At 51.4% G+C, this 24,677-nt stretch overlaps 1 protein-coding gene across 4 annotated transcripts in view; it reads left to right on the forward strand.

Moving 5' to 3' along the window:
- The window catches only part of Slc12a7 (solute carrier family 12 member 7), an 83,084-nt gene extending 60,635 nt beyond the window's left edge, over positions 1 to 22,449 (forward strand). For 2 of the 4 annotated variants that reach the window (XM_041632125.1, XM_041632127.1), the window contains exons 9-25: positions 441 to 608; positions 909 to 1,007; positions 1,689 to 1,746; positions 2,432 to 2,606; positions 3,377 to 3,495; positions 3,893 to 3,991; positions 4,540 to 4,659; positions 5,652 to 5,756; positions 6,198 to 6,366; positions 10,508 to 10,703; positions 11,082 to 11,251; positions 11,359 to 11,490; positions 13,331 to 13,438; positions 15,811 to 15,989; positions 16,567 to 16,581; positions 19,452 to 19,585; positions 20,676 to 22,449. In XM_041632125.1, coding sequence (XP_041488059.1) covers positions 441 to 608; positions 909 to 1,007; positions 1,689 to 1,746; positions 2,432 to 2,606; positions 3,377 to 3,495; positions 3,893 to 3,991; positions 4,540 to 4,659; positions 5,652 to 5,756; positions 6,198 to 6,366; positions 10,508 to 10,703; positions 11,082 to 11,251; positions 11,359 to 11,490; positions 13,331 to 13,438; positions 15,811 to 15,989; positions 16,567 to 16,581; positions 19,452 to 19,585; positions 20,676 to 20,767 — 2,138 coding nt within the window. In that variant the 3' untranslated portion in view covers positions 20,768 to 22,449. The remainder of the gene's footprint in view (positions 1 to 440; positions 609 to 908; positions 1,008 to 1,688; positions 1,747 to 2,431; positions 2,607 to 3,376; positions 3,496 to 3,892; positions 3,992 to 4,539; positions 4,660 to 5,651; positions 5,757 to 6,197; positions 6,367 to 10,507; positions 10,704 to 11,081; positions 11,252 to 11,358; positions 11,491 to 13,330; positions 13,439 to 15,810; positions 15,990 to 16,566; positions 16,582 to 19,451; positions 19,586 to 20,675) is intronic. The other 2 variants (XM_041632126.1, XM_041632128.1) reach the window with 1 other exon arrangement.
- The last annotated feature ends 2,228 nt before the right edge of the window (positions 22,450 to 24,677 follow it).

Consider the following 24,677-nt stretch of genomic DNA (forward strand, 5'->3'; position numbering starts at 1 on the left):
TGGAGAGGTCCCTATGGGGTGTTCACAGTTGGTGCAAGACTGCGTTGGGCCAGTGGAGAGTGAAGGCAGCCACGTTTCTTGGATTATTGGAAGAACTAATACGATTACAGCTTTGTGTTGCTGCCTTGCTGGTGGGTGCCCAGCAAGGAGGGCATTAAGACTGTGGGCAGCTAGCTGTTTGAGAGCATGTAGGTGCTGTGTGCAGGGATCCCCTAGTGTGAAACCTTGTGTTGAGGTTGGTGGGTTGAGGGGGGGAGTAGCTTCTTGCCCTTGGTCCTTGCAAGCTGAGTATCTTTGATTGAAATCAGAGCCACGGAAGAGTGAGAACCACCTGCAGTTGTCAGTGGTGAGGCTGGGCACACAGTCCCGGTGAGCATTCCCAGCAGAAGGTGGAAGGATTCTGTTAGGAGGTCTACTACTCCAGCCTGTTCTCCTTACAGACAACCTGTGGAGCACATATTCGGACAAGGGGGCATTTGTGGAAAAGAAGGGCGTGTCCTCAGTACCCGTGTCTGAGGAGAGCCGGCCTGGTGCATTGCCATATGTCCTCACGGACATCATGACCTACTTCACCATGCTAGTTGGCATCTACTTCCCCTCCGTAACAGGTGAGGCTCCCCACCTCCCTGCCTCCCCTGCTTCTCTTGCCTCTGTGTCTGTTTCTCTGTGTATTCCCCCATGAATATCTTCCTTTGACTCTGTCTTTATGGCTGTTGCTGTCTCTGTCTCTTGGTCAGTCTCTGTTTTCTACTCTCTGTGTGTACGTCTCTCTGTCTTTCGGTCCTCAGGGACCATCTTCCCAGCAAGCAGTGGTGATACTGGCCTGTCTTTCCTGACCTACAGATGAGTTGTGCTGTGGGCGATATCCTCTAGGTTTTCAGTCACTGTCACTCCTGTCTGTTCTGCAGGGATCATGGCAGGATCCAACCGCTCTGGGGACCTCAAAGACGCCCAGAAGTCCATCCCAACAGGGACCATTCTGGCCATCGTGACCACGTCTTTCATTTGTATCCTTAAAGGGGTCCTGCTGCCCTTGTTCAAGCCCTTCACTCACATTCTCATTGTACCCATCTGTGGTGCACTTTCTAGGTTTATGGCCTGACCACAGGCTGCCCTGCTTGTAGCTCTGGCAGCCCTATGTGATGTGCCGTACTAAAACATGGCACCCGGATTCCTGTTCTCTTGCGATCGTATTTGGCACATGTCCCTCCAAAATCCCAAGTAAGAACTAAGGGTTATAATTCAGTGGTAGAGTGCTTATCTAACATGCACAAGGCTCTGGCATTATATATCTAGTAATATCAAAGGAAAAAAAAAATACAGAACACCATTGGATTGGTCTGGGACACTAGTTATACAGCCTTGGTTGGGTGTAGTGTGGTATGTGGCATAAACACTGACCACAGTTGCTTTTGTGAAACTGACATTACAGGAGCCCAGTGTCCTCCCAGCATGGTGGTCTGGCCACCAACCAAGCACTTTTTGAGTACCCTGAGGTTGCATTCTCTTTAGAGAGGACAGTGTCCAAAGGACTATGGAGGTGTGGGATTACAACCGTGGGGACAGGGTATGGGGATATCTTACCACTAAGTCATCCTGGGTTCAGCCCCATGGGATAGGGCCCACTGGCCAGTATGCATCTATCTGGAGCTTGGCCTAGGACTGACCACTCCTTGACTTCAGCTCAGATCTTTCCTGCATAGTGCTATTTGGGGCCTGCATCGAGGGTGTAGTCTTGCGAGATAAGTATGTTGGTTTTTTACTACATGAACTGACTCTAATTGGTATATTGTCTTTCCTGAGAGAGACTTCAGCTTTGAAACTCAGTTACCCTTGGCCTCACAATTGTGTGTGAGCTAAAAGCTCTTACTTAACCAGTCACGCTGCCTCTTGCCTGACTAAAGCATTGTGTGTCAGCCCCTTGAGCCTGGAGCCTAAAGACTACTCAGAAAAGTTGAGGCCTGATGAAGCTGGAGATGAGGAGTAGACAGAGGGGTGTGAGAATGAGAGAGATGGGACCCAGAGACCCCAGCCCCGCTGCTGGGTCAGTGGAACTTTAGTGTAGACTATGGTGGACCCTTCCTTCTTATGGTACAAGTTTGTCAGAATCTCAGGGCTTCAGGGGGTATTACAAACTGTACCCCCAGACCTAAATATGACCGCTGCAGAAGTGGCAATGGCCAACACCATCTTGGCGTAAGCCAGGGCTTTCTGTTCTGAGAGGATTCCAGCAGAATGGTGTCAGACCCCCAAAGCCCCTTCCGAGGGAAGCTGCAAAGCTGGTTGGGTCCTCCTACCTGGGTTGGGTTTTTTACCTCCCTTCTCCCTGAGCCCAGAGGTTCACACTCAAATAGAGGACAGATATTTTTTTTTTCTGTCTTCAGATCACTTTCTGGAAGTTCTACTGACCCCCTTCCCTGCTCACCCGTAGGTTTGGGGAGGCCCTGCAAGGGAACCTGGTCATTGGCATGCTGGCCTGGCCATCCCCCTGGGTCATCGTCATTGGCTCCTTCTTCTCCACCTGTGGTGCTGGCCTACAGAGCCTGACTGGGGCCCCCCGCCTGCTGCAGGCCATCGCCCGCGATGGCATCATCCCTTTCCTGCAGGTGAGCTGCGGCAGATGGTGCTGGCTGCCCTGAGAAGAGCCTTGAAAGGCCATGTTTGGGTATGTAGGGTCCCTAAGAGTCCATCCTGCAGAGCCAAACCTATGGAATGAAGACAGGGGAACGTTGGTCCTGCCTTTGGACTCTACACTGGTCATCTCTCACACTAGCTACTGGGCTGAGGGTGCAGGGCAGAGGCCACCGAACACTCTAAAGCCTTTTTCTGGTGGGCCATGTTTGTCCATGTGACCCTGTTGAGGCTGTGCCAAGGACGGTCCCACTGAAGTTAACCAGGGATTGGTATCCCTGAACCTGGCATCTGTAGCTGGGACTGCAGTTACTGGAGTGAACCTAGAGGTGCAGGATGTAATGAGATTCCTGGGATTATGATATCTCAAAGCATCATAACCCAATAACTTAAACCAAAAGAAGTTGTTTTCCAAAAATTCTGGAGGCTGTAGAGTTCCAGTGAGGCCACTGACCACACAGAAGTGATCTGAAGATAGAAAACAAAACCAAACAAAAAAGAAAACCAACAAGCAAGCATGGAAATCCAGGTGTGGCAGAGCTGTCCCCTGAGCCTGTCTGTGTGGCTATTTAGTTTACTTTTGGGCCTGGCTTCATACAGCATAGTGACATGTGACGAAAGCTAGGTTTGCTTGAAAGTCTCGAACACCTCACTTGTCAAGGACACTGCCTTGTCCACTTGTTCCGCTCACCCGTGGTATGTGTTCTCTTGCCCCAGCCCACCTACCTCTCTCTCCATACTGCAGGTGTTTGGCCATGGAAAGGCCAATGGGGAGCCCACGTGGGCCCTGCTGCTCACGGCCCTCATCTGTGAGACGGGCATTCTCATCGCCTCCCTGGACAGCGTGGCCCCCATCCTGTCCATGTGAGTAGCCTAAAGGACACCAGGGTGAAGAGTGTGAGGGCTTGGCTACTGTCCCTTCCTGTGTGGACACAGGGTCAGGAATAAACATACAAGGCAGGCACAGAAGGCCAGGTGGTTGTGCTCTGGGTACACAGCTGTTGGTCCAGCCGAGGCCAACATGGTTTTACAGAGAGCTGTTGTGGTGTAGGGGCAGTGGCTACTTTTGTGGTGTTTGGCCAGAGACAGTAGGATGGGACCTGTTTCTCAGCTGCTGTGTGGAGGCCCGTAGAGGAGGCACCAGTGTGTGAATAGGGAAGGTCTCCCTGGAAGATGATGAGCAGTGTGTGGTGGGGCCCTGGCTGGATACCACAGTACTGCTTTGTGGGGGGCAGCCGACTTACTGGGCCTTCCGCTCCAGGTTCTTCCTCATGTGCTACATGTTCGTGAATCTGGCCTGTGCTGTCCAGACCCTGCTGCGCACACCCAACTGGCGCCCACGTTTCAAGTTCTACCACTGGTAAGGCCTTCTGCATGGATGCCCTGAGGGACTCACAAACCTGAGCACATGCAATCTGTTCTGGAGGCCCCCCCTGTTGCTGGGCTTAAAACTATTTTTGTGGAAAGAATTCCATGAGGTAATGGTCCTGTGCTGGTCTCTGAACTGTAAGGAAGGTCTGACTTGTACTTACACTCCTGCGCACACATGGGATTCTTGTATCATTCTGATCAATCGGAAATGTGAAGATCTTAGGACTGCCAGTCTGCTTTGGGGTGGGGTGCATAGAGCCCGTTCTGTGTTCTGCATTGGCTGGGGTGTCTTGTCCATCTCAGGAGGTAAACAGGCATCTGCTGTCCTCAAGTTGCCACAATCCTGGGCCACAGCAGGGTGCCTAGAAGGAATTTCATATTTCAGGGATGACTGAGGGACAGGCCTGACTGCCAGGGGTTGAGGCTGATGTGCTGTTACAAGGAAGGCTTTCATGATGGGGAAGGTGCGGTTTGTGAAGCAGTTTCAGGTGCCAGTTAGGGGCTGTACTGGCCTGGTCTGAGCTTCCTGTTCATTAGGACCCTCTCCTTCCTCGGGATGAGCCTCTGCCTTGCCCTGATGTTCATCTGCTCCTGGTACTACGCCCTCTTCGCCATGCTCATCGCTGGCTGCATCTACAAGTACATTGAATACCGCGGGTGAGTGGCAGCCTCTCGCACGGCTGTGACTTCCCCACACTCCTCAGGCTCACACGGAACCAGGGCTTGACCTGTGCCCGGCCTGGGGGCGCGAATCTGGGTGCTGTTGATGAGGTCTCAGAGGTTAGACACCCTGTGAGATTTGGGGGTACTGTGTCATCCTCTGACCCCAGCCAGGCTGACTTGCTCAGGTATATGCCGATTTCCTGCCCGGGAGCCATTGTGTTCCTGGTTTTTTGTTTTGTTTTGTTTTCTGTTTTTTTTTAACGTCACATTATATATATATATTTATATATATATATTTATATTTATATATGATTTGTTATTTATTATGTACACAACATTCTGCCTCCATGTATGCCCGCACGCCAGAAGAGGGCGCCATATCTCATTACAGATGGTTGTGAGCCACCCTGTGGTTGCTGGGAATTGAACTCAGGACCTCTAGAAGAGCAGACAATGCTCTTAACCACTGAGCCATCTCTCCAGCCCACGTCACATATTTTTAATGTTCTACTTTATCAGTGGGTACATCTATGGCTTCATATAGCAGCTGTGACTGTTACAGTCTGTTTAAGGAATTTTGCACTCTGTCAACCACAGCACTGATGTGTGACACCCATTGTAAGCTTGTACACACATGCACACACTCTGGACAAGGGTGGCATGTATCAGGAGCTACATGTCAGAGTTCTGTTCCCACAGAGTTTCCTTCGTCCTTCCCTGACTGTTCTGCCCCTACTCTGGGCCTTGAGACCAGTCTGGTGCAGGGCTCCCAAGTTATGGTCTTACCCTCATTCTTCCCTCTGTCCCTGGTGGTCAGTGCCACAGAGGAAGTCCTGCTGCTCATACCGTTCCATGCTACCCAGTAGCCCCTGCCTGTCTTGGGAAGCCTCTTCATGTCTCAGGTTTACAGAAACTGAATACCCCAGCCAGGCAAACATTCTTAGAGTGTTACAGGGACAAGATGACCCTTTTCTCTACCCACACAGGGCTGAAAAGGAGTGGGGTGACGGCATCAGGGGCCTGTCACTGAATGCTGCCCGCTATGCCCTCCTGCGTGTGGAACACGGGCCCCCACATACCAAGAACTGGAGGTGAGTACATCCTACAGCCATAGATTAGACAGCAGAACAGAGCAAAGACCCTAACCTGTTCATGGTTAATGCTGTCTCAGAAGCTTTTGCTGTTGGCCCCTGGGGAGAGATCTGACAGGGCAGCACTGTCTAAGAATGGGAGAATAGCCAGAGATGGGACCTGGACATAGGTAATAAGCCACCAGCAGTATGGATCAGAGGCACACTCCTCTAAGAGCGTTTCGTTTGCCATAAGGCCCAACTGAGCACCCTTAGCTGGGATACCAGTAGCCTTCGACACAGGGCCTGTACCCGTCTCTCCTGTCCTTCCCATCTCACCTGTCTTACCCGTCCTGTGCTGTCTGCTATCCTTCCCATCTCTATCCCATCTGGTTTGGTGAGCACTGGAACCTGGGCTGTGCGTTGCCATTGTAACTCCTGTCCTTGCTTACCCTACCACAGGCCCCAGGTGCTGGTGATGCTGAACCTGGATTCTGAGCAGTGTGTGAAGCACCCCCGCCTGCTGTCCTTCACCTCGCAGCTGAAGGCTGGCAAGGGCCTGACCATCGTGGGTTCTGTGCTAGAGGGCACCTTCTTAGACAAGCATGTGGAGGCCCAGAGGGCTGAAGAGGTGGGCAAGGGGAGTGTCATGAATGATGTGAGGGTTCCAGCTACCTAGGAAGGGCAGAGCCATGTCCTGCATCTCAAGGTTTAGGAGCCATGTGCTGTCACTTGTATCCGTCAAGGTGGCTGCCGAGTCTGAAATGGTCCAGGAGTAAGACTTGAAGAAAGGGAGGTATGTGGTCTCCTGGGATAGAGAGGAGTAGGGACAGCTCCACTCAGCGTGCTGTAGAACTCAGGCACTACGGGCCCCCGTGCCTAGTCTTGGTACTTCGCTCCTGGTGCTTGTTATAGCTGCGCTCCCATGCACCCCAGCTCCTTCTAGTATGTAGAGACGATGGGTAGATGAGGCAGTGTGCTGCAGATGTCCTGATCCTGTGAATGAGGGGGAGAGTGACTAGAACCTGCTCCTGCGGACATACTGGTGCCATCTCTATAGCCCGCTGCCCACAGTTTGGTGTCTGTGTAACTCCCGGGATCCTATGCACGCTTTTGCATTTCTCTGCTTTCAGACTTGCGACAGGAAATCTTCAGCCTAAGCAGAGGCGAGCAAGTAGAATCATCAGTCCCCTAATGTCTACCTCTAGCCTCTAGCCTCCGCTGTCCCCATAAGACCAGGGTGCTGTCACCTCCCTCCCCTTTCCTGTGACATCCTATTCTGTCATCTATCTAGAACCCTTTCTGATTGTCCACCTCCAGTGTCCAGCTTCCCAGATTATCAGAAACCTTTTTACTCCTCTCTCCATTTTGTGGACCTGACCCAGGGTTCCATCATGGCTGCCATGTCTGGGTATCACCCTCTTCTCTGGAGAGGGAGAGGTGATCAGCTTTTCTCTAATGACCATCCTTATCTGGTCTTGCTTGTACATTCAGGCTTCCTGCCTCCTGAGTGTGTGTAAGCTGCAGCCTAATTTCTGAGTTTAGGCTGTGCCAGGTGTAAGAGATATGATTGTGAGCATGGGTGGGAATGGCTGTTGGTGACCCTAGTTTGTAGTGACAATCTCGTGGCCTTTTCAGTGATGGCATTGCTTACCCAGGCAGCTTTTCAGGTCAGTCAGATTCAGCAAGTTCAAGGAGGACAGGAAAACCATGGATCCTTCTCTTGCCCCTCCAAAGAGGCCAGCAGTTGTCCATCAGCGTGTGTCTCCTTGGATCTAAACACTGGCACCTGTTGACTGGAAACCCATGAATTGAAACATTGTAGCTATTGTCCTTAGGGATGGATGGGTTCTATCTTGTGAATTGAAACATTGTAGCTATTGTCATTAAGGATGGCCGGTGTTGTCTTGTGAATTGAAACATTGTAGCTATCATTCTTAAGGATGGATGCGCTCTCTCGTGAATTGAAGCATTGTAGCTATCGTCTTTTAGAATGGACGGTGTTCCGTTGTGTCTGCTAGTAACTAACCTGCAGCTGGTCCGAGAAGCATCCTGTTATGGGGAAGGAGGTAGCTCTGTCTTGGAGGTGCTCTTGCTTTTATTCTGTGATAACTCGCGGGCACAGAGAGTCCAGTGTCTGCTATATGCACTGTCATGCGCTGTGGAGGAAATCCCTGGAATTGAGACCACCAGTTGGGCATAAGGGTGTGCATGGGCTCCTGTTATCTGGTCTCACTGGCAATGAATGGGAAAAGGTATTTGTGTGGAAGTGATGGCTGCAAAGGATCCTCGGACCCCACTTTCAATCTCTATCCTGAGAAGACATGAGACTCACCCTTAGCTTTCTCACTTATGTCTAACAGTCTGATTCTCTTGTTTTTTTGTTTTGTTTTGTTTTTTGCAGTGCTGGGGTGGGAGTGGGGAACCTAGGCCCCCATACATGTTAGATAGGTGCTCAGCCACTGAGCCATCCCTAATCCCTGGGTGGGTGATTTTAGTCTCTAAGTGCTTTTAAGCAGAAGGTTATGAGAAAGGCTTTAGCTTTGGAATTAGTCATTTCTATTGATCAGCAAAAACAAGAAAGAGCTGCCCAAGGGTCCATCTGTCTGCATGTCAGTATCTGGGCCCTGATTCACTTTTCTGATGGATCCCTATCCTCCAATCAGACTGTTGTTGGTAGTATAAAAATAAGGACATTTTGGGAAAGCCTTTTTATAAATCATCAAAGCTTGTGTAAGAAACTTGTTTACATGGTTTCTCCTTATCAGAATTAATGTTACTTTCCCTTCTACCTCACCAATTGTGTGTGAAGGCTCAAGAGTTTGAGTCTATCCTTCCCTAACTGAGGTCCCATCTTCTCCTGTACGGTCTCCCTGCCCACAGTCACCCTGACTTGTCTGTTACAGTGCCGACCTGGGCTAGGTGCTTGCCTACTCGGGGCTCTGGCCTTTACAGCTTTCATTAGGTTAGGCAGGAGCTTCTTTAGCAGTAAGGTGAAAAGACCCAGCTCCAGCTCCTTGAGTCTGTAGCATGGGGAAAGCAGTGTTGCATCCAGTGTCAGGGATACAGGCATCACAAAGCCAGGGCAGTGGTGTTTGGGTGCCCTGTGAAATCCTGGTCTCTGCTGTGACCTTTAGCCTGCTTCAGCCTGAAGGACAACAGAATGCCCCTGCCAAGTGCCATTGTGCTGAGTCAGCCTCTGTAGTACTTCTCCTATGAAACCCCCATCCTGGGCACTGTTTTTTCCTTCCTGCTTAGGAGCAGCTGTGTCCCATGACCACACCTCCTGCCTGGGCTGCCTCCCACTCGCTGGCATGTTCCCCTTTTAGGACAGTGTGTTTAGATTGTTCCTGAATTACACAGAATTCTATAAGTGGAACATGTCCGTGTGAGCCTGGTCTGCCCTGGATGGGTGGTAAAGATGAACAGGAAGCAAGGGAGGAAGGAGAGGGGTGCTGGGGAACCATGTGGAGCTCTAGTGCAGGGCACTGTGGGGCTGACATAGGCCCCTGAAATCAGGCAAAGGAAGGAGAAGTGTGTCACGTGACCAGTGGAGCAATCCCAGACTGGGTGAAGACAAAGATTGAGTTGTGGGCACGGTGGGCTCAAATATACTTCCTCCCTTTCTAGCTCTGGGGCTCCAGGACTTTCAGCCTCTGCCTCTGTCTCCACACAGCTGCCTGCCTTCTGCCTCAGGTCTCTCTGCCTATCTTTTTAGGGTGACTTGTTACTGGATTTTGGGTCCCATTGAACAGTTAGGATTATTCTGAAAGGACACCTTTTCCAAATAATGTCACATTTCCCCATCTTGGCTATAGCATGGTCATAATGGGCCTCTTTGGGAGCATCATTCACCCCTCCCGGTCCTAGTTCCCCAAGCACATCTATCTCCCATGCAAACTACGCTCATCTCATTACAGGGTCTCCAAAGTCTTGACTCTCACAGCATCAGTGCTAAGTCTGAATCTCATCAGGGACTATGAAGAGGGACTCCTCCCTATGCCTGCATGAAGTGTGGAAAATGTGTGCCTACAGCGATGTGGCCTTCCTAGACTAAAAGGGAGGGTGCAGAGGCTGAAGGTCACCCTCCACATACATGGGAAGTCTGATAGGGCTGTTCCTCTAGGTTCTATCTGACACCCTGCACTCAAGAGGACCTAGTAGGCCGGACACTATAGATATGTAATGACAGCATCCCTTGGGCTGTTGATTAGTGAACGGTGTGTCCTGAGTCACAGTGGCCACCCTCTCTATCGACCCTTCTATTGACCTCTCTATTGTTCTGGGGAGGGAGGAGCTGTCCTGGTGGATGCCTGACAGAGTACCAGAAATGGAGACTGGCATTGTGGCTTGTCTGATAGTTGTTGCTGGAGCACTGGATTTGCTCAGAGGCTGTTAAAGTTGGCCCATTACTATGAAGCATTTAAACATTTAATGATCATTGTCTGATATGACCCCCACCCCCAATCCAAGTAATAATGAGTGTTTCGTAAAGACAGATCATTTTAAGGCACTATCATATTTAATGCACTATCTCAGGGTAGTGACCCTCCTTGACACCTCCACACAGCTGTTTATGTCCACACAGTGCCAGGTTTATGTTGTCTCTCACACATATGTCTCACACATAGGGCTAGCAACTCCCAAGCACCCCTCAAAGTCTCCATCCCTAAACGTCAGGCTGTGGCATATGTGTAGGGCCCCCCTCACCGTAATGGTGACTGACAGGTGTCTTGACATCACATAGTGACACTCCCCTACAACTTCCACAGAACATCCGATCTCTGATGGGTGCAGAGAAGACCAAAGGCTTCTGCCAACTGGTGGTGTCCTCCAACCTGCGAGATGGCGCATCTCACCTGATCCAGTCAGCTGGCCTCGGTGGCATGAAACACAACACTGTCCTCATGGGCTGGCCAGAGTCCTGGAAGCAGGCAGATAACCCTTTCTCCTGGAAGAACTTTGTGGGTGGGTGTGGCAACCATTTTCCACCAAGGTTCCACGATAGCCCCAGCCGTGTTACTGTCACACCCAAGTCTGGCCAGAGAGTATATATTTGGGACCTCTGAATGTGCTAGCCACGTTGTTAGTCCCTGGGAAAGCAAATGGCTACTTTATAATCGTTAATACTTTCTCCCCTAATACCCAAGCCCAATCTCCGTTTGAGGCTTTTCCTAGAATGTGGCACACAACCCTCTGGAGACCATGGAGTAGCTGGTGACATGGAAGTTGTTCCTTAATGCCCTCCTGGGTAGATGACTTGATGGGACCCTGCCTACTTAGCCTGTGACAGTTGAGCTAGCCCCACCACCCTGAGATCTCACCCATGTATGCCTCTCTCCACAGACACCGTCCGTGACACTACAGCAGCACACCAGGCATTGTTGGTGGCCAAAAACATTGACTTGTTCCCGCAGAACCAAGAACGCTTCAGTGACGGGAACATCGACGTGTGGTGGATTGTGCACGATGGGGGCATGCTCATGCTGCTGCCCTTCCTGCTGCGCCAGCACAAGGTGTCTGCCGCAGGGACACAGGGACACAGCTAGGCTACAGGGACACCACGGCGTGAAGGGTATGGCCTTGCTTGAGTTCCTGCAGAAATGTCCCCTCCCTTCCCCAGGTGTGGCGAAAATGCCGGATGCGCATCTTCACTGTAGCCCAGGTGGATGACAACAGCATCCAGATGAAGAAGGACCTACAGATGTTCCTCTACCACCTCAGGATCAGTGCCGAGGTGGAGGTGGTGGAGATGGTGCGTACCCACCTGCATGCTCTCGGAGGGTAGGGGAACTTGGATGTCATGCTCCTCTAGGCTACTGTGTGGTCTCTATCCTTAGTTGACAGCTGCTCTGGGGGACGAGGCCAATGGGGTACAGTCCCTAGGGGTGAGGCCTTCCCAGAGGTCTGGAGCCATTGGCTTTGTTTTGTCCATGAGTTTATAGTTCGATGGCTAGAATGATTTGTCCATCTGTGGGTAAATAGGGTCACGAGTGTGGGGCTAACAGGTAGAATAAAGTGATTGGGTTACAGTGGATGCAATTTACTGTCTGAATGACTGAGGAGTGAAGTGAATTCTAAGATGCCTACTCCAGCTGTGCCCAAGGACCCAAGGTTGTCCCTATGGACTGAGCAGCTCCATGGGGATGAACCGTGTACCCTTCGCTCCTCATTGCCTTCTGCTTTCTCTGAATGCCATGTTCTCAGTTATGTGGTCTGGATGGCTTACTCTCTGATCGTCCATTTGATCAAGGATGACACCCAGTGCACGTTGACCCTGTGGTCTGTGCATGGCTGTGTAGCCTGGTCCCTGGAGTAGAACTGGGAGGGCGTCACATTTGGTAGAAGTAGTCCCAGAGAGGCCGTTTGGTGAAGGGTATTCCAGAAGGGCCCATTTTCTTTCCATGGCCATGTGGAATGCCACGTTAGGTAGAGGGAGCCCAGTACCCTCTGTGGTCCCATGGAGAAGTCACAGGTCTAGGGCTGCAAAGCTTGCAAACTGCCTGCCTCTGGCTACGTCTCTTTAATCATGGATGAGGCCTGGCATCTCCTTGCATTATTGACGACCTCCTGCATTTTCTTGTCAGCTCCCAGGGAACCTTGTGGTACAGGGCTATGTTCTCCTCCCTCTATAAGAGCTTTGTGTAAGTCAGAGTGCAGGTTGGCTCTGGGTTTTGTGCTCTGGGCGCATTTAGACGTTTCTCAGCCATTTGGAGTTGCAGACTCTCTGTGGCTTCTGATTGCAGCCTCCTCTGTAGATGGCTCTCTCAGTCTGGCTGCACACTGAAGTCATAGAAACAGCATTGTTAGCAGTCAGAAACCATCATTCGACTTAGTAACAGAAGCTGCCCAGAAAAGAGCCATGGAAGGAGACAAGGTCCTGCGAGGCAGACCAGGGCTAGTCATGGAGACCAGAAAACCTAATGAGGCTGCCCAACCCCTCGGTTTCAGTCTTGCACCAGGAGTTGGTTTCTAGAGTTAATCTCCATTTCCGAATACAGAAGTCTATGCCCTACAACTGGGAAACCCAGTCAGCTGACAAGGGGCTACCCTGAGTGTAAGTTTTGGGGTGTTTGGGTGTAACAGACAGGGCTATTCTGAGTCCCAACAGTCAAGATCCTCAAGAGCTTAGATGCTGCTGTCCCTTGGTTTGGTATGTTTACCTACGGACTTAATAATTCTGTGAGGGGTCAACTTGTCTGAGACAGGAAATGACACAGTTATTTGGGAGCGTGTGTCCTTTGAGACCACAGCATCCACAGACAAGCCAGGAATGTCATGCCCAGAACCCCGAGCAATGTGTGTTTGGTCAGTATGAGATGTAGCAGCATCACCTGTGTGGTAGTGCTACCAAGTCCCCAGTAGGATTGAGGTAGGCTAATATCTCCATGCTTCCTTCCGTAGTCACACATACTCATACCTTCCCGGGCTGCTCTGGGATAGTGCTGTGTCACTCCAGGGGCACCGTGTCACTCAAGGCCTAGGATGTGTGGCCACTGCTTGCTTAGGTCTCTTGACAAAGGGGGTTAGGTCACTGGTTGGCAACGACACTGTTTTGTATACATTGTTTACTTTTGTGGCCTGACACGTTGTAGGTTGAAAACGACATTTCTGCATTCACCTATGAGAAGACACTAATGATGGAGCAGAGGTCACAGATGCTGAAACAGATGCAGCTGTCGAAAAATGAGCGGGAGAGAGAGGTATGTGCACCAGGGAGAAAAAGGTAGCTAGGGTAGCGCCATCTGGCCCCAGAGTGGGGATCTGTGTGGGAGAGAGTGGTATGTGCTCCCGGGAGAAGAGAGTAGCTAGGGTAGCGCCATGTGGCCCCAGAGTGGGAATCTGTGTGGGGGAGAGAGGTATGTGCACCGGGGAGAGGAAAGTAGCTAGGGTAGCGCCATGTGGCCCCAGAGTGGGAATCTGTGCTGATAATGGGGCAGAGGACAACCCAGCAACACTGGCTCTGGATTGACATAGTTCCACTTCATTTGGCATTGAGTGTTGAAGAAGAGCAAGCATGGCCCCCTGTGCCTGTTAGCACAGTGTGACCCTGAGGACTGGCATCTTTGTGATCATCTTACCTAGGAAAGGTACAGATGGTGAAGAACATGACATCCATGTCTTTTGAGGATATGCCCATAGGTCTTTTGTTGTACGAACTCCAGAATCTTACCTGTGACTTTGCAGTAGCAGAGTGGGTGGAGGGAATGATTCTCAATGGGGTCAGTGATAAATGTGGTCACAGGGGCACAAGAACCCTCTGCCTCCCACCACTTTGTGACCTCAGTGTCCATGAGAATTTTCCATGGTTAGCACATGGATCACGTGACTAACAGTTAGGATCAGAGCAGTGATCACCCCACATTCTTAGGAGAGTTGGGGACATAGGAGACAGGAGATAGGACCCAGATAGGATGCCCTCTGTATCTGTGGAAGAGTCTGTAGCATGGATGCCTGCCAGCTGGCTCCATCCAATACTGTCTGGGAAGACTTGGTTGCTTCGTTTCTGTGGACTGCAGGGAGTCCCAGTGGTAACCTCTCTGTTCTGGCCTCAGCCAGGACAAAAAATACTGGATTAAGTGGCATCTTTAACCTTGAGATTTCCTAAACTCAGATCAAGGAGAGTTTGGGGTAGGAGATAACATTCAGGAGTCTGACTTCAGCGGAGATGTGCCTCCTTGTGGGACAGAGCCACTAGCTTGTTTGAAGCAGCTCAGCAGGATGGGTGGGAACCTTCGGTTGCACTGCTAGTGTGGTGGGTAACCAACAGACTCTTCTTCCCTGTGGAGGCTGTGAAGAAGTTAAGGCCACGGTGGGGGTGAGAGCACTGAGGGACCATGAAGTTCAGACATAGTTGAGTTAGCCCAAGGTCTCCATCGTGGAGGCCCCCGCGATGACCCCTGCTGAACAGACAGGATTGAATGGCACAGGATGAGTAGTGATCCCCAGTGGACTTTGACCCACCCTGGCTGGGGCTCTGCAGGGAAGCTGGCAGTGAGTCCTTGCCCATACTGGCTAAGGCTGTGAGGGTCAGGCAGGTGCAATTCCTCACCCAGCCGGACTCACTTGTCTGGGCCCTACAGAGGGCATGTGTCCTCATCAGCCAGTGACTCCTTCACATTGTCAAGTATGAAGAAGACAAGTGGCCACCTCTTGTTGTAGGCTCCCCTTGTCATGTGGGGACATTTACAATTCCTAGCTACGAGGGCCTTCCGTGTGGGGATTGCTATATCTTCAGCTTCATGTTGGCCCACTTAGCTTCCACGTGGGTGACTTTGTTTACTGGAGCAAGGTCTCTTAAGAGTCTTTTATCCCCAGTGAAGTCATAGAAGTCCCCTCTCTACTGTCTGAGCCTTAGCTGTGACTCTGAGATAGATAACCATGTTTCATTTTGTCCCTGGCTGTTGACAGCCTGGATCCAGAGAATTAGTGATGACTGTCATAGCCCAGACAAGAGGAAGAACTGTCCAGATCTCTGCCTCTGGCCTAGGGTTGCAGGTTGGTCTCAAAGAGATCTTTAAATAGTCACCCTACTTCCTTGGTGCCTAAGCCACTGGATGGGGCTGTTAGGTAGGCACTCTGCTTGTTCATCCTTTCAGGCACTACCCTGGTATGACCATCCAAAGCCTCTGTGAGCCTGGCAGGCCCTGCTCCCCTAGGGAAAGCCAGAGGGGTTGAAGCAAGCTCCTCCCTGAGATGGAAGCTACTATAGTGCTACACCACGGTGTGTCTGCTGGTCAGGGTTGATGAATGAGAGGTCAGGGGCTACACCACGTAAGGAGTCTATGGCTCCGGTGTTCCTTTAACTCAGCAGAGTCCTAGATCCTTTTTTCTGCTTTTAAGGCAGGGAAGTGAGGTAAGAAGAGGTGGAGGGAACCAGAAGCCCATCTGGTGTAGTACAAGAGATAGGGAGACTGTTGTGAGGTGAGGCCAGCTCGGGGGCCCCCTGTAGAGCTGCTGTCCAGTGGTTGAGGGGTCCTAGCCAGTTACACACGAGTCCTCTTGGTTTATTGGTCTCGCTGGTCAGGTTCCCTCCAGGGTAGCTTTCAAGAGCCGTCTTCTGTTCCCTCTCCAGGCCCAACTGATTCACGACAGGAACACAGCATCCCATACCACAGCAGCTGCTAGAACCCAAGCCCCACCAACGCCCGACAAAGTGCAGATGACGTGGACAAAAGAGAAGCTCATCGCAGAGAAACACAGGAACAAGGACACCAGTGCATCAGGCTTCAAAGACCTCTTCAGCCTCAAGCCGTGAGTTTCTGTGTGGGTTGGGCCAGTGCACAGTAAGGGCAGACCACAGGCCCACAGGCCTGCAGAGAACTGGGACCAGCCCAAGGCTATGCTGTCAGCGCCAGTGAGTCAGGTCACAAGGGGACTCGGCTGGGAACTGTACTCTCCTACTGCTAATGGCTTCCCTCTGCTTGGAGAGAGGGGCTTATTCCCCTTGGAAAGGTGGAGCTCCAGACCCACAAAAGTCTAGGCCCCCATCATTTTGGCTGACTTGAGAACCTTAAGACTGAGGTCCTTGTGGCTGTCACAGTTGTGGGGATGCCATTATGACAGGTTTAGTTAAGTTCCATTGACATAGTCCCCAAGCCCGAAAGCAAGCCAGGGGCCCCTTTGACCGGCTCTTCATGGTGGGATGATTCTAAAGCTCCAAGTTCCTAGGGAGGGAAAGAGGACTTTGGGGTCCTGTGAGGTGAGAATCCGTTGACGTACCATGGTCAGCCATTTTACCAGCTTAGCATGGCCACCATTACTTGAATTAACTCAATCGTGTGGAATCCTCTGCTGGAGTAACCTGCTCTTTGTGTTCTCTTCCATGTAGAGAGTGGGGAAACCTGTAAGTGCACCTTCGTTTTTAGCCTTGTAGACTGAGTTGCCTTGCATGTCTGCGTGCGTGTGGACAGCCCTGTGCATGTAGAGCCCTGTTTGACCTCACTGCCTCCTCTCAGAGCCGCTCAGGGCACACGCCCAGATGTCGTTCCCTAAGAGACACCAAAGATAGTGTCGGAGGGCTGGTTCTGTGCTGCTCTGAAGGAGGCTAGGTGTGTGCTTCCTGCAGCAGTGAGCGGCTTCACCCACACGCCTCCAGATCTACTCAGTTAAGACAAAATTGCTTTCTTAGCACACCGCCCATTCCTTCCTCTCCAGCGAGAAGGGGATGCAGATCAGTTCTGTGTGATCAGACTACCTGTGCGTGAGCTCTTGGATTTGGACGTCAGGGCCAGGAGTCCGAGGCGGGGATCTGAGGGTCCAGCTGCCAAACCTATGGGTGGGAGCATTCTAAGAAGACATAGGCTGGGGTCGCTCTGGTCCTTTCACCTCTGTTGTCCCCGTTCCCGTCCTGCCTCACGTCAGTCATTCTGAGTTGTTGTCCCTGACAAGCAGGTAGTGTGCACAGTACTGGTAAAGAGCCCTTAGTTATACTCAAACACTGAGGGAACCTTGAGAAGCTGAGACACCCCAGGCTTTCTGCTCTCTGGAAATCCAAAAGCTCCCCACCTCCATAGTTTATTAAAACACATAATCACGCCGGGCGATGGTGGCGCACGCCTTTAATCCCAGCACTCGGGAGGCAGAGGTAGGCGGATCTCTGTGAGTTCGAGACCAGCCTGGTCTACAGAGCTAGTTCCAGGACAGGCTCCAAAGCCACAGAGAAACCCTGTCTCGAAAAACCAAAAAAAAAAAAAACCCACATAATCACATAGCAGCAGGGTTTGATCCCACACCTCTTGCACACACGTGCCTTTACGTACATATAGATGCCTGCACACACAGGGAATCTGGGTGGGGTAATTACTTACCTTTCAGGATCTAGGGTTGCCTTACTCAGCCAGGGTCAGGAAGAAGTTGAAAGATCAGGCCCATTTCCTGGTTAGTCTAGCAAGGGATGTGTTTTCTTTCACAGTGTCCCTGGAACCTATACAGCTGTGGACGTGTGTTGGTTAGAGTGCATATGTGTACCAGTTAGAAAATGTGTACATATGTGTACCAGTTAGAAAATGTGTACACCTGCTGGAACATGTGTGCACCAATTAAAGCTCATGCATGTGTGCTGGTCTGAGTACATTTGTGTTTGTGCACACACTGGTGTACCCACCTGCATGCGTGTGTTGGTATGCACCTCTTAGCATCTGTAGACATTTGAGTGCATGTGTTTTCTATTTTGGATGGTCTTGGGCATCTCTGCTGACAGCGTGCCAAGGACATGTGACTTTACCTCCTGCTGCCAAGACTGCTGTGTAGACTTAACTCCCAGGTCTGGACACTATCTAGAAAGTTCATTTGAACAAGACATTCTACTGATTAACTCTGCTGTGTTACTGGGAGCTGAGATGGGATTCAGGTAGCTTTCAGAACTCAAGGACCTTTCCCGAACCCTCTGGTGTCTCTAGCTCTAGCAGGTCAGACCCAGAACTGACACTCAGCTTCCATGTGGCTGCTGTAGTCTCTCACCCCTGGGCTCTTGTATTTCATGCAGTTTGGGAACCGCTATTGGACCAAACACACAGTAATTGTGCCCTTCCTATGCAGTGAATCCAGGGTTCCTGTAATGAGAGGCCTGGATGGTGCCACAGAGACTGGCCTGTAATTTTATCAAATTAAACTGAAGAGAGAAGATAAAGGGCCCATGACTGTTTTCTTCCTGGAAGAATGGCAGTTACAAGCTGATATATTTGGCTTAGAGTCGAGTTGATCAGTGGGTGTGATCCTGGACCTCTCTATGACCCTCAAATGGCAGCTTCATCTGCCTGTCCCTGTATCTGAGGCAGAGATGCCTCTATTCAGAAGGGCTGCAATCAAGACTGCATGGGCAGATGAGCAGGCTGGCCACAGAGTCTGCCCTATGCCCTGAGCCCAGGGATGTGCCAGATGTCCCAAAACATAAAAATGCAGATTCATAGGGACAGGAAGTGCTCTGTGGCAGTTTCCCAAGGAAGCTTCCTAAACATTGGTTCTACATTTGGTTGATAGAGTCCTCTAGAGAGGGGATGAAGGCTAGTATCCTCACACTTACATGGCTGTGATCCCTAGGACCTGGGGCATTGAGGAGTACAGAACCCCATATAGCAGCAGGGCACCATGGTGTAGGGATCAGTGATGCTCTGCTCGCTCCAGAGGTTACAGACAAGTATCCGAACCACACAGTGGTAGAAGCTTAGTTCTTAGTCGCAGCTTGGCAAGAGCAGGAAAGAGGGGTGCCTGAGCCCAAACCCAGTTCTCTGCTAAATCCCGGCTGCAGCACAGACCCTGAGGGTCCGTGGGTGGTGATGTCGTGACTTTGGCAGACCTCCCTAGACCTCAGTGCTGTGTACTCAGTTCAACAGATGTGGGGTCAAGAGGATGCCAAGAATTCAGCAGTTGTAGCCCCTGCCCTAAGAAGCAGGCCAGTTCCCACGTCTGCCCAGACAGCCGCTGTGCCCCATACCCTGTCTCTGCCTGTACCGATGGCTGCTTTGCAAGTGCAGCTGACTGAATGCATTGTAGTTTACCTGCGTTACTTTACTGTCCCTAGAAGCTTAGCAGTTTAGCGATGCGCTGTTCTGAAGTATCTAGAGCCAAACGCTTTCTGCTGCTAAGTAAGTCACCCCATACCTGACCTCAGATGATCCGCTGAGCCCTTCCTAGCGTACATGAACAAAATGGGAGGGCTAGGTAGGCTGCAAGCCTCAAGCCCACTGTGCTGTCCGCTGTACCACCCTTCTCCAGGGACCAGTCCAACGTCAGGAGGATGCACACAGCTGTGAAGCTCAATGGTGTGGTCCTCAACAAGTCCCAGGATGCACAGCTGGTCCTGCTGAATATGCCAGGCCCTCCGAAAAATCGTCAGGGGGATGAGAACTGTATCCTTTCCAGTGTTTCCTGCTGGGGGGGGGGGGGGGCGGGGTTGGTGAACAGTATTACAGCTACAGCACTGTCAGACCTGGGTCCCCTTGTTCTCAGAGCCTCTGCTCCTGCGAACTGGGGGACACAGAGGTCCCCCTGAGCCTCTCAGTACCAGAGCATGCTTTTCTGCCTGTTGTGTACTGTGCATTGCCCTGGGGACCTTGGATAAGACAGAGGAAGGCAAGTGCTGCAGAGTCTGAACAGACTGAAGGGCTGGCTGGGTCCTTCTAGCATTTGGAGAAACAATGTTGCATTTAAGCTCCTGAGGAGAGTGACAGGCCCTTTCTTGTGCCGGGACTGAGCACTGGCATGCTAGTAAGCACTCCACCGGGGCCACAGCCCCATCCCAGGGTGAGAGGCAGTGGCAAATCCATCTGGTGTGTCCCTGGGTGATAGGCCTGGTTCATAGGACACAAACTGGGTTCCCCAGATGCCTAGCAAGTGCAGTCTTGCCCTAAGCCTTCCTGAATAGAACAGTAAACCCACACAGGAAAAACTGAGCCTACCCACTCTTGGTCTCAGTGGCCTCCCTCCCACAAGCAGAGCTGTCCTCAGAGACAGTGCTGAGACTCTCTGCCTGGATGGGTGTCCTCTCAGCAGGCTCCCTGGGCTGTTTCCCCCAGTAGGCATATCAAGGGGACAAGTGTTGGCCACAGCCTTGACAGTTTGTGCTTTGTGGGTGCCAAGGTTTCTCTGGGGTCTTGTCGGGCAGCCACTTGGGACCACCGTGGCAGATTAGGGAGATGTTTCCTCAGGCTTCTTGGTCAGAGACCACCCAACCACCAGGCTTCCCGGGAGTGACCCAGTTGTTGGTTTCAGGGGGATGGGGTTAGTAACTGGAAGCTCCAGGACTATCTCTGTTCTCTGGAGGTGGTAGTTTCCCTCCTGGTCTTTCCTGTCGTCACCCCCTCATCTCTTAGAGCTCCCTAGCCCATCTTGGGGTCTGCCCATCTGCCACTGACCTTGGTTTCTTGGGCTGTCTGTAGTGTGCACTGGAGTCCCTTATGTGTCCAGTTGAGATTGGTACGCCCTTAACTATCACTACAGACATGGAGTTTCTTGAGGTCTTGACTGAAGGGCTGAACAGGGTCCTCCTGGTCAGGGGTGGCGGCCGGGAAGTCATCACCATCTACTCCTAACACCTGTAGCCTGGACACACCTGGATGGGGTCAGGACTATGCTAGCAGCCTATGGCCAGGCTCGGGCCCACCAGCACGCCTCTGACCGGTGGCCACTGCCCTACCAAGATGTCGCGGTGATTCTGGTCACTCTGCCACACATGGCTTCCCACAGACATAACACCCCTAGGCTTCCTCCAAGCAGGAGATGCCCCAGGGGCAGTGCCTAGAGCTGTTCTGACAGGAGTGGCTCCTTGTGTTCTTGTGGGCAGTGGTAGGTATACCCAGGACTCTGGGGTCAGCTCTTCCCACTACAGGCAGGGCCTCGCCTCCAGGTACTAGTATCACTTGTCTGTGGATGACTGTCCAGTATTTTGTGGCAGTTACATTTCATTTCTACCCTGTCCAGAACATGTGAACGTACGCACAGTTCCCTGGGGCTGGAATGTCAGTGAGCTGTTCCCCATTGGCTTCTGCCACCTCTGTTTCTTAGAGTGTCCTTGCTGTGCTTTCTGTACCGTAAGCAAGCTGAGGACTGTCCACTCTTCCTCCTCATTCCCTGCCCACACTCCTCAGGCACGGCTCAGGGTACCCCTGGAAAGTGAGACAGTGTTTACGGGGTGGGAGTGGGTCACCCTTTGGGTGGGTGGTGCCTGCCAGCTGTGTTCCCATCTGGGTTAATGCCCTAAGAGCTCCTGCAGAGCCAGGGTTGTCTGCAGCCAGTCTGCTTCCTCTTCTCACGGGAACCCAGCCCCTCTATTTCCTAAGCACTGAGCTGGGAACCTCAAGCAGGTGACCACAGAGCCCCACAGTGTCGAGCAAACAGCAGGAACTCTTGAGGAGTCTGCACACAGTCCATGACAGCAGGAGCCTCCCAGAGTGTGAACCACGAGGGGGCGCAGCATACCATTTTGCACGTACGACATGCCGTCCCACCCTCCTGGGGAGAGCACGCCCCAGCCCATGGCCCTGGGTCTTTCTGGCCGAGTCTCTTGTCCCCTGCCATGGATAACCCCACTTAGCTGAGGCCACAGGCACCTCTGTACTTTCAAGAACCCGACATCATTTGCACTGTCCCCTTGTGCACTCTGCTCTGTAGGTCACGGTCTGTTCAAAGGCTGCGGGCAACAGCAGTGATCAGTCCCTCGTGTTCTGTATGGCATATTTATTTATTTAACCCTCTCTGGGGAAGCTTGATAGAGATATCTTCTGTGTGGATGCTCCATGCTACCAGGCCCTGGGTCATCTCTGGCTTCCCCCCAAGAGAATCAATCCTGTCCGTATTCAGGAAGTCCCCGTGAGGGTAGAGGCCAAGAGTGCACCTGTACAGGTTCCTCAGACTTCGTTAGGCACCAGAGGTCAGCTGGCCAGAGTAACCACTGCCAAGCTCGTGTCCCCATCAGTATAGTGGTGTCCACTCTTGATTTGACTCAGCTTTGACTTTGGTTCAGACTCTAAATAGCCAGAGCAGAGCAGGTGAGGCGCCTCTGCCAGCACTAGGAATGCCCTAGGTGGCAGGCCTTTCCAGGTTCTGGGTCACTGCTCAAAAGAGCCCCCGTCAGAGTGTCCTGCGTCCTTTCTCTTGCAAACTCTGTGCTCCTGGTAACTGTGGCCATTCGAATCAGTTTCACATTTTCCTTTTTATAGGCTTTTGTCTTTGTATGACTTTGTTTTAGTAGAAGAGTAAAGTTCTATGAAATGTGTTTGAAGAACCTCTTGTGTCTCGCTTACCGTAAAATTTAGTGATGGGAGACTCGATGCACTGACTCGTTTCTTTCCAGAGGTCCACTGCAGGGCCGACTTGGGTTAGGGTTGAGCCTCTTGCATCAGAGAGGCACTGCAAAAATACTAAAGGGAACTCTCCTGCCTGCTCATTAGGGTTAATAACTGCAAGCTCAATACTGCCTATTGTAGGGACTCAACACAGAATCATCACAGTACAAGTAGAGCTATAATCCAGAAAATGGGGTAACGAGTAGGAGGGTGTTGTCACTGGGATACAGAACTGTGCAGCCATGGGAATGGCATTAGGACCCCCCAAATTAAGTAGGGTTATTTTTGTGACCCAGGACGTATCCTGCTCCCTGGCATTCACCATGGCATTATTCATACCTGAGCATCCGTGCAGTAGAACAGGAGGTTCTGACACACAAGACAACATGCACAGACCTAGGAGACCCTCTCAGAGACCAGCTGACACTCCACTGTCGTAGACCGGGCTGTGCTGGTTCACACGGCGAAGGCGGATGCCAGAGCTGTGGCCTCTAGGCAGTGCCAAAGCCAGCTGGGGATGACTGGGACTGCCTGCCTTCAGAACTTGTTTTGGTAGCAGGCAGGAGCAGAGTGTCTGTGAGCCCTGGTCTGAGCCCTGGAGAGACAGAGCAGTCCTAGAGGTTTAAAGGATCAAGGACCCTACATATGTCCGAATTTGCTAGGAAAAGGAAGTTAAGAGACCTTGATGTGTGAACAGAGTACATGGCCAGCTCAGGGCAGCAGAACCCCAGATCACATTGAGAAAGAGCACATGACTAGAACCCAGAGTCAAAAGGTTTATCCTGAAAGAGATGGGGTGCCTGCTGAGAAAGGGGCTTCTTGGCAACACCTTTGTTGTTCCCTTGGTGGTTTTTATTTGGGAATGTACAAGATATCAGGATGTTCAGTTCTAAGAACACACAGCAACTTCAGCCTTCACTTAACACAACCAAGGCCTTTTTGTTTCCCTGACAATAGCCGCCCTTTCCTGTCGCCAGGTACCACCAACCCCCACGGAGACACCGTCCTGGTACCCGGCGCAAAGTAGACTAAATACCACATTGCAGTTTTACTTCTGGATGGTCATGGAGTCCCTGCGTCAACCCTGGCCAAGTTACTGCACCTCAGCAGACCCACCATCCTCAACTACATTTGCAGACACTAGTGACCACATCCACAGTGGCTAACTGTTGGAGAACAGGCAATCGGGGGTGGATGAGGGAGGCAGTCTCACTATGTATAGTCCAGGGTGGTCTTGAATTGTAGGCCTCCCACACCTATCTAAACCAGCTGACTTTTGTTTTGGCTTTTTTTTTCCATTTTGTTTACAAATGCTTTCCCATCTCTATAAGCTTCATACATGTAGCATAGCCTCATATATGTAGCCCAGCCTTGTACATGTAGCACTGCCACGGAGAACCCTGCTATCTAAGGCTTGGTCCCTCAGCTGGATGGAGTGGTATTGACTCCTCTGCTTAACATTCTCATAGTAGTGGGTGCTCGGCCCCTACCATGAGTTTATTGGAACTTCTACCTGCCCTGAATTTCTAAAACACAATGTTCTGACTTGCTTGGCAGGATCTCCCCACTTCTAGGTGTTCAGCTGAACCATGGCCCAAGGTGTCATTAGGGATATCTTGTGTGATGTCTCTCAGCCTGAATGCTGCATTCTGAGTAGCCAGCTGGGTGGCCATGATGATTCCTGCTCAGTCCCTCTGCTGCGTGTGAATGATGGAGCCGTACATGTGTACCATCTCCACATCCATGACGTAAGGGTGGCACACGCTAGTCTTTTGGTATTCAGGAGCATGTGTGTGATTTCTACCTGTGAAGTGACCAGCAGCTGCCTTCTGAGGGCTGATAATCCCCAGGCCTCCTATGTATGTGAGACAGCTCACGGGAGACATCACACTCAGATCTCCAGGAGTTCCATAGAATTTAGTGTTTAAGGAGAGAGGATAAAGTGTTGCTTCTCAGCAGTCTGCATAGGCCATGGTGGATATGGTGCTAGTGTTCATGTTAGCATGAGCTGAATTCTAGGTTTAGGGTTCTGATTTTCCTTAGACCAGTCCAAATATATATCTTAGAAGAATTACTATGGAGTTGTGAACATCAACCAACATTAGCCAAGATGGTTCTACAGCACTCAGCCTTCATAACACGTACCTGTGATCTTCAC

The sequence above is a fragment of the Microtus oregoni genome, unplaced genomic scaffold (assembly GCF_018167655.1).
Source record: "Microtus oregoni isolate MIOR12 unplaced genomic scaffold, Mior012 000040F_ref0000088, whole genome shotgun sequence".
Taxonomy (NCBI): domain Eukaryota; kingdom Metazoa; phylum Chordata; class Mammalia; order Rodentia; family Cricetidae; genus Microtus; species Microtus oregoni.